Source organism: Macadamia integrifolia, chromosome 13, assembly GCF_013358625.1.
Source record: "Macadamia integrifolia cultivar HAES 741 chromosome 13, SCU_Mint_v3, whole genome shotgun sequence".
Classification (NCBI taxonomy): domain Eukaryota; kingdom Viridiplantae; phylum Streptophyta; class Magnoliopsida; order Proteales; family Proteaceae; genus Macadamia; species Macadamia integrifolia.
Window position 1 is genome coordinate 2,571,007 of NC_056569.1, and position 15,946 is coordinate 2,586,952.

Genomic DNA, 15,946 nt, shown 5'->3' on the forward strand with positions numbered 1-15,946 from the left:
GCATGACCCTTCTATTTTTGGACATATCATCACTAATCACTTTTTGACTCAGGCCTAACAATGACGTGGTCATTCTCATGATTTATAGATCCCATAAGGCTATGAATAGTTTACCTAATTTTAATATCTCCCAATGGAACAATGATATATTAAGTCTTTTTATTTAATCTTTTTATCCTACTTACCAAGAAAAAAAAGGCATAATGAAAATACAATTTTATCACTTTTACTGGTATTTTCAGTTTTATTGGATTTTATGTGGATTGGGTTTTGGTTTTTTATTTCAGTTTTTTGGGGTTTCTATTCTTTGCTTTGTCGGTAAGTATAGAATTTCTGCTTCTCTCCCCAGTGGGTAATCTTTGGGTTTCTATTCTTTCCTTTGTCGTTCATTATAGAATTTCTACTTCTTTCCCCAAATGGGTAAGGTGATACTCTTATATTATTTAAAAAAATAAAAAATATTAAAAGTTAAAAATAGAAGAGAAAAAAAATGTGGAATTCCTTCCTTTCGATGGTGTATAAGCATATCACCTTTGCACTTTGACTTTCACTTTAAAGAACTGTGAACTGAGAATCACTTTATAAAAGAGTCATTCTTTTCGTTTGTCACCTCTTTTAATTTCTGTATCCAGTCATTTGATGGTTGAACAAATAATGAAGAGCAATAACACCAAAATCAAACCAAAAAAGAGTCATTCTTTTCGTTTGTCACTTCTTTTGACATCTCTAGCCAGGAGAAGTGCTTTGCCTGAAACGCCAGGGTTAAAATTTGTGCGAAAGTGACAAGTTTAGGGTTCTGTGGGGGGGAAAAAATAAATAAATTGAAATGTGCAAGCCAGATTTGAGATTTAAACCCTCTTATCCTATAGTGCAGTAAATAAAAATTACGTCTTTAACCTTCACCTGATCAACATCTATTTGTAATGGAGTGGTAAAAATGTAAAATGATATGACATTACGATTTCCATTTCTAGGTCCAAAGGGCCTGAAGAAAAGATTGACATTTCTAGGTCCGTAGAGGCTGAAGAAAAGAATCATGCATGGAAGTTAAATTTTCATTATAAAAGTTTAGAATCGAAGCTAATGTAAAGGTTTCTCAACTTGAACATAAACTATAAAAGAAAAGACTATTGCTTCAAAATTTTCACTTCACATTTGTAATTCAGGAGGAAGAAGAAGAAGCAACAAACAACAATAACATGGGCAGAGGAGGGTGTATCAATGGACAACCGGATACAAATTTGTATGCTTCACCTGTGCCTTTGATTGGCCTTTACATCGCAGGTGTAACATTGGTATGCTTCTTTTGTATGACTTTTGATTTGGTGCATGCATTTATTCGGAAGAAACCATTCGTTCCATGTAAGTTGTTTCCTATGAACTCATTCACTCTGACGGTACTGGCAGTAGCTACAAAAATCCCATTTGATCTGACCACATCCATGCCTAGAGCTGAGGATCAACTCTCCAAGCTCACGGGCACAGCATTGTTGTGCACCTCACTCGGGTTTTATATGCCCTCGTTGGGGACTATGGGCACATCCGAACGCCTTGGCAATATGGCAACATTGAGCGTGACGGTGATTACTATGGTTGTTAACGTGTGTGTACAAATGGGCACGGGTGTGATCTATGCTTTTACAGTAGAACACATTATTATCATGGTCTGCACCTTATTATTGCTTTTGTTCATGTGGTCATCTGCTATAGCGTTTAGAGGCCAAAGAGAGCGTTGGGGACCTTATTTCAGATCTAGAATGTCTGAAGACACAGAAAGTGCAAAAAAGGGTGTACAGGGATTGAAAAAACTATTGGTGAAGGACCATGTAATCAATTATACAGGAAACCCTCAGACATTGTTATGTGAAACTCCACATCATAACGTTTTTGGGTTACTATGTGGCCTTTCTTCAGCAGTTGTGATAGAAGCCATGTTGAGGTCATTTGCCCTTAAAAATATGAGTAGGACATATTGCAGTAATAGTGGTGTTTCTGACTATGGTTGGTCGATTCCCATCATGATTGTGGTCCAATTACTAACCATTGCAGTGGGAACTTTTTCCATCATCTATAGATGGCTTTCTTTTTTCAATCACACTGGCAAGGATAATCTGAATGAATATATAGATTTCTTTAATCCAGGACTAGAATTAGAATATCTGAAGTGGAAGACCTTACCTTTTAGGCTCCTCAGCAATAGAAGAAAACTCTTTCATGTGTTTCGAACCGCCAAAAACTTTATCATGGATGTGCTTATGGGCCTCCAAATCGTGTTGTTCCGTTGCAGCGTGTCGTTCGTAGGGATCCCAATGTACAGTGTCAAGAGAATCTTGAAATTTATAATTTTTGATCCATTTTATCGTATCTTCTTCCATGATCAGCATGATAAGGATGATATTCAAAAAATGTTAGAAGAAATGTCAATTGAAGGCACGTCTCAAGAAATACTGGACTGTGCATTATCATGTGTATGTGGGATCACTTTCGAAAAATGGATAGTTGAAATGGGGATGGAAGACATGCTGAGATGGAGAAATACACATAAGAGGGACAGTCCGACTCAGCTCATCCAATTAATATCTAATAAATGTCCTGCTTCTGCTTCTGCTTCTACTTCTAAATCAGAATGTTTCCTCTTCATAAGAAAATTAGAAGCTATTGGGAAAGAATTTTTAAAGGGGAAGAAAGTTACTGACTACAAGTACAGAGTTTCGTGCGTATCAGTGTTGGTCCTTTCAGGAATGTTTGCAGAATTGATGCCACCTCCATCTTCTTCTTCTTCTTCTTCTTCTTCCCGTAGTAGTAGGGAATCTATATTGCAGATCTTAAACGAGTCATTTGAAATGATTTATTACATCGACCAGAGGACCACCGATACTCCCAGCGTGCACGATAAAACAAGATGGACAGCAGCAAAGGATGTATGGGTACAATGGGACAATCCCCACCATTGGTTCCGAACTAAGATCATCTCGCGTGCATTCAAGAAGAAATCCAAGGAATATTCTGAGTTAGATCCGCTACATCATGCCCTTAGGGATGCCAATGAAGTTAGAAAACAATCCGTTTTTGTTGAGGGAATAAGAGATGGTTGGTTATTTGTTGAAAAGCACGAGGCTCTGGTTGGAACTGAATTTCTAATCATTTTGGAATTCTTACTACAAGAGCTGCAGTCTGATCCGGATAAAGATGTATTTGATTTCTTAGAAAAGTGTTTTGCAGAGATGCTCTATTTTTTCCTCTCTGGCCTCCCACGGGCCATACTGAAGGAGATCGATGTAGATGAACCAACTGAAATAGGTGAAGAAAGAGTGAAAAAAGCCTTCAAGTTCTTTTGTAAACTTGAGCAATTAGAGAACACAATCGAATGGTCATGGCCAGCTGAGAAATTTGAACCTGAAAGTCAAGCAAATGATGTTGTCCACTCTAATTCTTCTCTTGTAGTTGCGGCTCCTGATTGTATTTATTCAGAAGTTGAGGCACCTAACGTATCAAACGCCGTTGTCGTTGATAGAAAGGTTGGCAATAGTGATGTTTCCCTTGCTGTTGTTGCTGCTACTTGTGCTGCAGAGGAAGATGAAGAAGACGACGATGATGATGATGAAATTAAAGAAATTGGGTCTGACGAGATTGTTTGAATGACAATGTATGTAAGTGCTTCAATCTTGTACATTTTCAATTTCTGGTTTATTATTATTAGCATAGGTAGGTTTGCCATTTCTGAATGTTACCACCATTGTTTTTATTCATTATTATTTTTTTTTTAAATCTAGGTTTTTAACATATTTGATTGCTTATTGGAATTAACTTTTCTATCACTTCTTACTTGTAATGAATTTTCTGCTTTCCATTGTTCTTCTCAATTCTTTATTATTCTTGTAAAAAAAAAAAAAAAATTAATACAACAACAATTAGGATTTTAAAAGATGTTGGCCTAGGCATCCCGACCATGGTGAAGCCATTTGAACCACCAATTATTTTCCTGAAAGACCCAGTGATTGGATGGGAACCTCCATAGTTGGATCTAGATGTTGAATTTTTTTTTTTTTTAACTGATTGAATGGTATTGAAACAATCCAAATATCCAATGCCCAATATGGAAAGATGGACTATGACTACAAGGGATGGGAATATTTACTTCCTTCATATGTCAGAAAGAAAAAAAATAGACAAATTAAAAATTAGGAAAGTTGACTTCTTTGCAACTTCTTCAAATTATGTCTGAAGCTAGATTCACTGCTAAGCTTGTCACTCACCTTTTCTCATAAGGGAAAAGAGAAGTTTCATTCTCCAGTGAATTATAATATGAATTTTTTGCCCATTTTCATTCTACCTCATAAAATATGGAAGCGATAATCTAAACTAGAGATAAAACTGCTTCATTTAAGTATTATTCTAACACATAAAATTCATAATCGAGAAAGCTTGAGAAGCCAAGGATCTAGACCATCCCATGCGTTCAAAGTTCATTAAGGGTGTGTATGGATCAAGTGTATTGGAGCATGGACATACATGATCAATCTAGACCATTTCCTCAATTATGTTTTCCATATAGAAACTGAGACTGATTTTTTACAATTGATTCTTTCCTATGAGTTTACTAAAAGAATTTGGGCTGCAGGATCCTTAGGGTTGCATACTGAGTTTACTCTTGCTCCTTCATTTCTTCATATTTTCAAACTATTATCTCAGATTTTGGTCTTCCAAAAGTTGATTGCAAATATCTTGAGTCGGTAATGGCTATTATTTTCTACTTCATATGGATGATGTATAACAGATCATTGTTTTATTGCCCTTCTCCCAACATCGTTATTGTTCTTCAGTTAGTATCTAAATGTTCTGTCGAGTTAAATCTTTTACAAGTGGGAATTCAAATGGTTCTTATACAGTTGAATGTAATGTCCTTATTGGATCATCAGAGGTTTTCAAATATGGGTAAACTAGTTATTATTGTGATGGCTAGTTGGGGATCTGTATTATTTTATAATTAAACTTTCTTGTTGCCCCTATGGATTTTGGAATCACAGGATGTGCATTGGAGTCAGAGATCAAAGGTATACTGGAAGGATTGGATTACAAATTGGTCAAGAACAAGGATGGGAAGATATTAGTCTGGACTGACTATGAGGAGGTGGCAGAATGAATGAGGGATGGAGGGAAATCTTCTTGGCATTGGGATTTATTTGTGTTATTGTATGACGTTTATATATTATCTCTGTTTTTTTTTTTTCTTTAGGGGTAGAAATAACTTATCTCTGTACTTAAGTCTTTTAGTTTGCTGAGGAACATGGTTCCATGTGGTTTGAGGAACCTGGTTGGTTTTCACAGTTTGCAGGAAACCTTTGTTGATTGATTAGATGTGGTTTTGCTTTCTTTGTTGTATTGGTGGTCTATGAAACAGGGATGATGAGATGCCAAGTTGAGTTAGAAGCTGATTGAACTACCCAGTCCAAGGCAACTCTTTTGAAATGGGTACTGAAATAGAGCATGAAAGCAGAAAGTATTCTGGCACTGTAACTCCTAAGTATTACCTCATCTCTTGATTGATCCACTTTCTCAATTTTTTTTTTTCCTGATAGTTAATGTGTATGTATTAAGAGAACATATAAAAAAAAAACTACAACCTCAGAAGCCCTTTTCAAACAGAAAAAAACAAATGGATTACATGCTAAAGTAAATCATTTGGTTTGCATCAGTAGCACCACTATCCACCAGATTTTGAAGATCACTGGGGAAGTCATTTGGATAAAGAATTTTTTTTAGGCCCATTAGTGATGAATAAGGACATGAAATCTGCTGAGCTTTCACCTCCTTCCACATATGGATAATCTCTTTCCTTGTTGAGGAGCCCATAATATGATGGATTTTGCTTCTTAGAAACTATACCTCTCACGGCACTTTGACTTTTCCATTAATGATGTCAACTGCCAATTTTGAATCAGACAGGATAGAAATACTATGACAATTGCTATCCACACAAATTATAATACCTCTTAGGATTGCCAACAATTCCATTGCCAAAACGGAGTTCACATCCCCCACACCTGAATAGGCAAGAATGGGAACTTCGTGAGAAAACATGTTTTCTAGATCAGTTTGGTCTCACCTTCTCAACATCTTGGGTAATGTTGGACTTCCCTTTAATACTACAAATGTCATGTAGGACAGGATTGCCCGTCCAGGTAACCATTATGCTGCTAAAGATGAACAATTTCCGGACAATCTGAAACCAATTCTACTTGTCTACAACCAAATCCTCTTCCTCAGACCTGCTTTGATTGCTATTTCTTCTGTGAACTAATATTACCTCATGTGCTTTTACCTGGGCATATTCATTTGCAATGATGTTCCATGAATGTATATTGACATCAATACGGTACGACCCTTCCGAGCACGACTTGGAGGAGTATATATATGTACTATTTTCTTGTTAAGAAAGCAGAGTAAAATTGTTTTATATTGCTCTTCTCCCAGCCCTGTTACTGTTCTTTAGTTGGTATCTAAATGTTCTGTTGAGATAAATCTTTTCCAAGTGGGAATTTCTGAATCTAATTCAAATGGTTCTTATATTTGTTTTATATTGCTCTTCTCCCAGCCCTGTTACTGTTCTATGTCCATGTTTGAACAGTTTGATTTTGTAAGGGAGAAGGTAATCAGGTATAGCCTTCCCTTATAGTTCAAACATATAGAAAAGACTACTTATGACCAAATTATTCAACAATTACAGGACAAAATTTCTCATGAGAATAAGTGTTGATGGTTTCTCAATTGATCAATCCTTCAGGTCTTGTCACATTTAAATGGATTAACCTTTCCTCCACAACTTATTCCTCTTTGAATTAAGTTGGAAACTTCCATCCACCACAGTTTATATAGTGTTACTGTGGAAGATGAATGCAAAACTTGCACAAGTCAAAACACTTATGATACACTTCAGGTGAGGAAAAAGTGGCAATTAGAACCGCAGGTTTGCCAAATGTATCTAGGAGATGGAGATTGTTTTGTTGCCTTTTCATTCACTAAATTTGTGCTCAAATAATTCAGAACCATTCCTTTGATCGTTCACTTGTGGTTTCCCTTACTGTTAAGCTAGTTTGCTAACTGCTACTTTACCTGTTTAGGTCTCTTCCTCTTCTTTGGCTTCTTACCATGGGAGTGTCCTTTATTTTTTGATGAATCCTTAACAGATTTCTGTTTCTGTGTCACTCATCAAATCATCTTCATCTGAACTTAATACGAACTCCCCCACAACATCCTCATCTAAAGCTATATCATCCTGTTATTTCCATTGTCTCTTCCTTTTCATTGTCTTCAGACTCTTCACCAGCTTTGAATTTTCACTCCTTCATTCAGAAACATTTCAGTGCAGCCAATTTTTATAAGGCCTACATGAACAAAATGCATAAGCTAACTTGAAAACACATCCAGGATGAGAAAAATAAGGATTTAGTCCATAGAAGAATCAAAATATGTCCATACACACAATGTGAGCACTGGGTCACCAAATTTCTAATCTGGGAATCCCCCATTTGCATGCTCTGTTATGGATGAAATAATAACATTTGGATGTTCCTCAGCATCTAGAATACGGACTTTATACTTCCAACTCTTAAACCACATCTATTCCACTAAAAGTGTAATATCTTTTGTGCACAGTGCTCTCCAATTGAATGGATCAAACTAACTCCATAAAAATAGAAAGATATTCAGACTATGAATGTTCTATTTCATTGATTAATCTGTGTATACCAGAAAGAGAAGTGAACATGGTAATACAAAACAGTCATAGGTCTTGCATTTGTAAATTCAGCATTGGCCTCAAATCTGTTGCATTAGAAGCAAGTGAAGGGAGAAAATTTGTTGAGGAATAGAAGCAAGTTAGTTAAACATAGGCCTTGTATATTCAAGCACTCATCCAAAAAATCTGCTCCTAGCCGAATGCACAAATCTCATAGAATTTGAAATCCTCTATTTGAGCGATGAAGCTGTTTCAACAAAAGAAAAATACTAGTGGTGAGCTATCGCAATGACTCTATACTTAGTCTTCAATGCTTTTTCCAGTTCCATGATCAATATGGGAAATATTAGTCCTCTTACTGAATCAGCTGGGGAGATACACAAGAACTGCAGGGTAGTCAACTGACAGTTGCACAGTGCATTGGTTATTGCACTTATATACAATTAAGTAAGAACTAAAATTATCTTATAGAATGCACTAAAGTGTTGGTGCTTTTAGGAATGCTTGCAGAATTGATGTTTCCATCTTCTTCTTCTTTCTGTAATAGTTTATTATAACAATCTCTGTTATTACTGCAGAGGCAAATTCTTACTTGGCCATTGTAGGAAGGAATTCCCACACTATTGTTTATGGACCTTTGATGCATCTGATTGATTTTTCAATCAACAGAGTCTACTTATATAGGGTAATGCAGTAATTTCATCTATCCACTCTCTCCTCACAAGTCCTAAGCCTACCCCACCAACCTCCTTCCTCCTACACCTGCCAGAGTCTCTTATTCTTTTACTTTCTCCTCAGCAATTCTTTCCTTTGGTGGTCAGTATAGAATCTCTCCTTTGGCTATAAGATGAGATTTCTTCTTTCCGTGTATAAAACTATAAGTATATCGGAGATATGAAAGGGTATTGCTTCAAAATTTTCAGTTCACATATGTAATCAACGAAGAAGCAGCAGCAACAATATGGGCAGAGGAGGATGCATGAATGGAGAACTGGATACAACATTGTATAGTTCACCCGTTCCTTTGATTGGCCTCTACATCGCTGCTGGAACATTGGTATGCTTCTTTTGCATGACTTTTGATTTGGTGTATGCATTTATTCAGAAGAAACCATTTGTTCCATGTAAACTGTTTCCTATGAACTCATTTACTCTGACGGTGCTGGCAGTAGCCACAAAAATCCCACTTGATCTTACCACATCCATGCCTAGAGCTGAGGATCAGCTCTCCAAGCTCATGGGCACTGCATTGTTGTGCACCGCACTTGGGTTTTATATTCCATCACTGGGGACTATGGGCACATCCGAACGCTTCGGCAACATGGCAGCATTGAGTGTGATGGTGATTACCATGGTTGCTAATGTGTGTATACAAATGGGCACAAGAGTGATCTTTGCCTTCACAATAGAACACATCATCATCATGGTCTGCCTCTTAGTACTGCTTTTGTTTATGTGGTCATCTGCTATTGCATTTAGAGGCCAAACAGATGATTGGGGATCTTACTTTAGATCTGAAATATCAAAAGATATAGAAAATGCAAAAAAGGGTCCACAGGGATTAAGAAAACTATTGGTGAAGCTCCATGTAATCAACTATACGGGCAACCCTCAAACATTGTTATGTGAAACTACACATCATCATGTGTTTTGCTTACTGTGTGCCCTTTCTTCAGCAGTTGTCTTACAAGCCATGATAAGGTCATTTGCCCTGAAAAACATGAGGTTATATTGCAGTGCTTCTGACTACGGATGGTCAATTCCCATCATGATTGTAGCTCAATTACTAACCATTGTAGTGGGAACTTTTTCCATCATTTATAGATGGTTTTCATTCTTCAGCCACTCTAACAAGAGTGATCTCCATGCACATAAAGATTTTCATTTTTATCAGCCAGAAAGAGAATTAGAATATCTGAAGTTGAAGACCTTACCTTTTAGATTCTTCAGCAGCAGGAAAAAACTCTCTAATATATGTCTAGTTGCCAAAAAAATTATCATGAATGTGCTTATGCGCACTCAAATCGTGTTATACGATTGCAGCGGTTTCTTCATTGGGTTCCCAATTTATACTGTCAAGACATTCTTGAGATTCATAATTCCATTTGATCGTATCTTCTTCCATGAGCACACAGAAGATAAGGATATTGAAATTATATTAGAAGAAATTTCAATTTTTGACATGTCAGAATTAGAGGATATTGCATTATCATCTCTGTGTCGCTACCCTTTCAAAGAATGGATTGTAAAAATGGGCATCAAAGACATGATGAGATGGAGAAATACAGATAACTGGGACCGTCCAACTCATCTCATCCAATTAATATCCAAATGTCCTACTTCTGGTTCTGCTTCTAAATCAGAACGTTCCCTCTTGCTCATAAAAAAATTAGAAGCTATAGGCAAAGAAGTTTTACGGAGAAAGGAAGCAATTGGCTACCGATTCGAATATGAATACAGAGTTTCATGTGTATCAGTGTTGGTCCTTTCAGGAATGCTTGCAGAATTGATGCCATCTTCTTCCCGTAGGGAATCTCTATTACAGAGCTTAAGTGAGTCATTTGAAACAATTTATTATGTAGATCAGAGGACCACAGATACTCCTAGCGTGGACGATAAAAGAAGATGGACAGCAGCAAAGGATGTGTGGGCACAATGGGGGAATCCTCATCATTGGTTCCAAACTAAGATCATCTCAAGTGCATTCAAGAAGAAATTCAAGGAATATTCCAAGTTAGATCAGCTACATCATGCCATTGGGGATGCCTATGATGCTATAGAAAAAACCATTTCCATTGCTAGTATACAACGTGGTTCGTCATTGGCTAAAAAGCACATGGCTCTGATTGGAACTGAATTGCAAATCATTTGTACATTTATACTACAAGAGCAGCAACAGGAGCAGTTTGAATCAGCTGAGGATGTATTTGATTTATTAGAGAAGTGTTTTGCTGAGATGCTCTATTTTAGCCTCTCTGGTCTCCCAAAGGCCATACTGAAGGATATCGATGAAGATGATCCAACTGAAATAGGTGAAGGAAGAGTGAAAAAAGCCTGGAAGTTCCTTTGTAAACTTGAGCTGTTAGGAGACACAATTGAATGGTCATGGCCATTGAGATTTGAACCTGAAAGTCAAGCAAATGTTGTCCACTCTGACTCTCCTCCTGTAGTTGCTCTTGATTATGGTTATTCAGAAGTTGAAGCTAATGTCTCAAATGTCATTGATGGTGAGGTTTGCAATAGTGATGTTTCCCTTGCTGCTACTGCTTGTGCTGTAGAAGAAGAAGATGATGATGATGAAATTAAAGAAATTGGGTCCGATGAGATTGTTTGAATGACAATGTAAGTAGTGCTTCTTGTACATGTTCAAATTCTCGTTTATTAGCATTGGCTTGCCATTTCTGAATACTACCACCATTGTCTGTTTTTTTTTTTCCAATGAGATTGTTTGAATGACAATATAAGTAGTGCTTCTTGTACATGTAGAGATCAGGTTTTCTGTCAAGATGGTTTACCAGCTCATAAGATTCATACCAATCTTTCTCAAGCAGGATGGGCATCGGTTACTATTGCAGGATCATGGCCTGAACATCAAAACTTTGGATCATGGTTTCTTAGATTATGCAGCAGCAGGGATAGAAGGGAAAGGAGTCGAGCAAGGCCTCAGATGTACAGCAGAGCAAAGCATGAAGCACAAGAGAACACTGGAATGACTCTGCTCAACTTCAACAATGGATTAACTAGAAATGCAACACTTCGCCATGGACAATATACTACCTTTCCCCAACTTGTATTATGTCTCCCTGATATAACAGTTTGATTTGGTATGTTACACGAAAGTCGACAGATCACACAGGTCGAACCTGCCCATAAAGTTTCTAATAGAACTAGAAGTACATGGCCGTAGCAAATGGGCCAATATGCTAGAAGAACCCACCCTTTCTAAAGCAAGCAGTGGAAGTGACTTAACAATGCGTTATCCCTAAGTAAGAAAATTATTCCATATTAGCAAATAAGATAGAAGAGGGACACCAATTCCTTCCATTCTTATTGCTAACTGAATATCTATTTTGTTAAAAATACAAAGAGACTGCTTGGGAAAATATATCTACATCAAATAGATCCCCTTCCAACACCATCCTTACTTCCTCTGTGGAAGTGAAGTTTGATCATTACTTCCTTAGTGAAAGTGAAGTTTGATGCATTGGTGCCTATAGGGGTGCAAGTTTGGCCCTGACGGCCCAAACCCGCCATGATCCCGAACAAGTACCGACCTGTAAATTTTGGCCCTGAGGATTGGCCCAGCCCTGAAATTTCTGACCCTGAGTCAGAGTCAGGGTCAGGGAGGGTAAGGATTGATGTCTTTGGCCCGCTCAGCCCCGCCCTGAACCCAGCCCTGATTTTTGCCCCTGATGTTGACCCTGGTTATGACCCTAGTTGTGACCTTGATTTTAACATAATTTTATATATTATTTCACATTGAGTCATTGACACCTCAAAACACCTAATATATCTTCTCACAATCTCACCAATCTCTCTTACCTTTTTTTACCAATAAAAAAGATCTCTTTTTCTTTTTCTACCAAAAAAAAAAAATCTATTCTAGTAATTATTATTATTAAAATGAAAAATAATTAATATATTTTGTTAAATTACCATCTTAAATCAATATGTAATTGTTGATATGAATATTTATTATCGATTTTTATTATCAATATATATATTTAATATAGTGAAAATTGGTAGAAAATCATTTTCTATTAATCTTGTTCCTTGAACTTGAAGTTTTTTTCTTTACTCTAATCAAGTGAAGGTTAAGTTTTCTTGCAGTTTGCCTTATTAGGATGATTTCCTTGTTTATCATGACAAATAATTGAAATTTTTTTGACTATTTACCTTCTTAGGATGATCTCCTCTTTGTTTATTATAATAGTTAGAGTTATTTGTATTATTAAAACGTTTGCTTTAGGATGTTCTTTTCATAACAAGTAATTTTTAACTTTGTGTTTTTTATCTCCTCTTTATCATGAATATTTTTTATTTTAAGTTATTTCATATTTTGTAGGGTCAAGGTCAAAGTATACCTTGCCCTTAATGACAAACTAGGGTCAAGGTCAATCAGGGCCATCTCAGCCCTTGATGACAAACCACGGTTAGGGTCAATCAGAATCAAGGTCAGGATGTCAAGATCATCCCGGCCTGACCCTAAAAAATCAAGGCCAATCAGGGTGGGTAAGAACTAAGCTGAACCCTGAAGGGTAAGGTCTGAGTTGAAATTTTGCGACCCTGAGTCAGGGTCAGAATGGATTTGAGCCCAATTAAAGGGACTAAGGGTTGGGCTAGGGTTTTAAGAAGCCCAGCCCAACCCGGCCCTGTTGCACCCCTAGGTGCCTCCTTTGCAATTGCGTCATTAAAGACCACAAATGTAGAATCAAGGGAATGAATGTAGTTCAAAGGAGATACCACCTGTAGTGACACTAACTGCAGTGCTCCAAAAAGCTATACTATAAGAGAGATGAGTGACCCTTGAAATCTTTCTGTGTAATGTGACTTCATGATAATTCAAAAGCATCCTAAAAATCTCTGCATGTTCATGGAAAATGGTAAAGGTAGTCGAGGATATCATGCATGACAAAATTGTTCAACATTATCTATGCTCATAGAGAAGCAAATTATTCAGCAGATTACATGACAAAATTGCTCATGAGAATAAGTGCCCATGGTTTCGGCAATGAATCAATCCTTTGGGACTTTAACACGTTACAATGGATCAACCTTTCCCTCCACAACCCTATTCCTCTTCGAATTAAGTTGGAAACTTCCATCCACCCAGTTAGTCTTGCAATGGAAGATGAGTCCAAAACTTCCACAAGTTAAAACACTTGTGATACACTTCAGGTGAAGAAAAAGTGTCCATTTGAACCACTGGTTTGCCAAATGTATCCAGGAGATGGGGATTGTTTTGTTACCTTTACTTTCACTGCATTTATGCTCAATGATTCAAAAAATCATTCCTTTGATCTTTCACTCATGCTTTCCCTTACTGTTAAGCTAGTATGCTACCTGCTACTTTGCCTGTTTAGCTCTCTTCCTCTTCTTTGGCTTCTTGCCATGGGAGTGTCCTTTATTTTTTGATGATGAATCCTTAAAATATTTCTGTTTCTGTGTTCCCCGTTTTGAAGACACCAATCTTGATTCATCCTCTTCCTCTTCCTCTTCCTCTACAAAAGCGGTGTCACTTATCGAATCATCTTCATCTGAACTTAATACCAAGTCCCCCACAACATCCTCCACTAAAGCTACTTCATCTTGCTGTTTCAGTTCTCTCTTCCTTTTCTTTGTCTTCACCTGCTTTGGATCTTCACTCCTGCATTCAGAAACATTTCAGTCCAGCCAATTTTTGTAGGGCCTACAAGCGTACAAAATGCATAAGCTAACACAATTGCATCATACTTGATACTGCTTCCTGGTAACCAGGATGATGAGCTAAATACTGCAGCACCTTCTTCTTTATCTTGAACATCGTCGTCGTCATCAGATTCTGATTTCTTACGGTCGAAGACAGACGAGTGTGCTCCAACAATAACACTGACAAGACGATTAAAATTTATTCAGAGGCAATTCTTTACTATGGATTTTAAACAACATGGCAAAACAGATGGATCCAAACCTTGATTCCACCATCGAATCACTTCTTTGCTGTGCCTTTTGGCGCAGAGTAACAACATATTGTGACAGAGGGCTGGCTCCTGATTCCTTCTCAGCCTAACATGAAAGAAAAAGTTCGATGATTTCCCAATGGGGCCAAAACTAGTAAATACATCCAGGATGAGGAGAGTAAGGATTTAGTCCATAGAAGAACCAAAATATGTCAATGCACACGTTGTGAGCAAATGAGCCACAAAATTTCTAATCAGGGAATCCTCAATTTGCAAGCTCTGTCATGGATGAATACCAGCCAGCCATAATATAATAATGTTTGGATGATCCTAAGCATCCAATATAAGAACTTCTAATCCAACTCTTAAACCACATCTATAAAAAGAAAAGTGCATTTAATGATTTTAATAGGTTGTCTGTCTTTTGTGCACAATACTGTCCGAATTAATGATCAAACCAACTCCATATAAATAGCAAGATAGTTCAGAACATTAATGTCCAGATCTATTTCTTTGATTATATCTGTGCATACCATAGAGGGAAGTGAACATGGTAATACAAACCTCAAGAAATGCTGCTGCAGCAGGATCATTAGGTAAAAATGAAACATTTGTACGCCTTGCATTTGTAAATTCAGCATTAGCCTCGATCTGTGGCATTGGAAGCAGGGGAAGGGACCAAAATTCTTGAGTAGAAGCATATTGGTTAAACAACAGAGAACATATTAAGCACAGGCATGTACCTGAGATATAAGTTCTCTAATTTCTCGCCGAAACCTCTCAATTTTGGTAGTTTTGCAAAAGCTTCGCAATCGTACAGTTGGAATAAATGCCAACTCAAAAAAAGCAATGGAATAGCTCCACTGAGCTAAATGTTCAGCAAGTTCTTCGATGACAGAGAACACACATGCCTCCTGAAATGCACGTGTCTTCAATACAGGCTTCTGGACCTGCCATAAGAAGTTTCCAAGAATCCTGTGACGACAGAGCTTCTACAATGCCACAGGTTCACAGCATAAAACCATTAAAATAAATTTTACCTTCAGTAGGGTACGCAGATCAACAGCTTTGCCAACGCCTCCAGTGGGGCGCCTATTTAGTTCTTTCATCTCCAGCATATCCAGCAGGAGGAACGAAACTGGGACAAATGTACAAGTACAAGCTGCAATCCTGTTGAGCATTCTAGCACATCTCAACCTGAGCGGAAAGTAACGGGCAGTTGGAACCATACGAGCCACCCCAGAAATTATTTGGGTCAGTGGGTATGCAAGAGGTTGAAAATCAGGTTCAGAACTATAGGCACATATAGCTCCAGTCCAAAGCTCAAGGCAACTCATGAACTTCCATCCATATACCTTCTTATATGATTCCTATCAAAACAAAAACATTTACTGAATGCAATTAGGTATATGTTATCCAACAGGCTACCGACAAAAGGAACACATCTACTTGGACGAAAGAAGCTTCAGTTCCTACTCTTAAAGGGCAACCGATCAAAGAGCCTCTCTTAAGTTCATTCATTAATTTTTTTTTTTTTTTTTTTTTTTTG

General features: G+C 37.4%; 3 protein-coding genes across 8 annotated transcripts in view; 2 read left to right on the forward strand and 1 right to left on the reverse strand.

Moving 5' to 3' along the window:
- The first annotated feature begins 1,163 nt into the window (after positions 1-1,163).
- On the forward strand, positions 1,164-5,517 carry LOC122059909. Of its 2 annotated transcripts, none has more exons than XM_042622978.1 (2): positions 1,164-3,650; positions 5,028-5,517. In XM_042622978.1, the coding sequence occupies exon 1, from the start codon at positions 1,200-1,202 to the stop codon at positions 3,636-3,638; it is 2,439 nt and encodes an 812-aa protein (XP_042478912.1). In that variant the 5' UTR covers positions 1,164-1,199; the 3' UTR covers positions 3,639-3,650; positions 5,028-5,517. The 2 variants fall into 2 exon arrangements, with proteins under 2 accessions (XP_042478912.1, XP_042478913.1); XM_042622979.1 differs by having other exon boundaries at positions 1,164-3,646.
- A 1,954-nt stretch (positions 5,518-7,471) lies between these two features.
- On the forward strand, positions 7,472-11,585 carry LOC122060176. 2 transcript variants are annotated; one of them, XM_042623372.1, is made up of 2 exons: positions 7,472-11,080; positions 11,290-11,585. In XM_042623372.1, exon 1 carries the CDS (start codon positions 8,700-8,702, stop codon positions 11,070-11,072), a length of 2,373 nt encoding a protein of 790 aa, XP_042479306.1. In that variant the 5' UTR covers positions 7,472-8,699; the 3' UTR covers positions 11,073-11,080; positions 11,290-11,585. The 2 variants fall into 2 exon arrangements, with proteins under 2 accessions (XP_042479306.1, XP_042479307.1); XM_042623373.1 differs by having other exon boundaries at positions 11,314-11,585.
- A 1,775-nt stretch (positions 11,586-13,360) lies between these two features.
- The window catches only part of LOC122059640 (nucleolar complex protein 2 homolog), a 14,426-nt gene continuing 11,840 nt past the window's right edge, over positions 13,361-15,946 (reverse strand). For all 4 annotated transcript variants that reach the window (XM_042622560.1, XM_042622561.1, XM_042622559.1 and 1 more), the window contains exons 7-12: positions 15,438-15,767; positions 15,141-15,347; positions 14,962-15,048; positions 14,409-14,503; positions 14,192-14,326; positions 13,361-14,105 (exon numbers count right to left, since the gene is read on the reverse strand). In XM_042622560.1, coding sequence (XP_042478494.1) covers positions 13,805-14,105; positions 14,192-14,326; positions 14,409-14,503; positions 14,962-15,048; positions 15,141-15,347; positions 15,438-15,767 — 1,155 coding nt within the window. In that variant the 3' untranslated portion in view covers positions 13,361-13,804. The remainder of the gene's footprint in view (positions 14,106-14,191; positions 14,327-14,408; positions 14,504-14,961; positions 15,049-15,140; positions 15,348-15,437; positions 15,768-15,946) is intronic.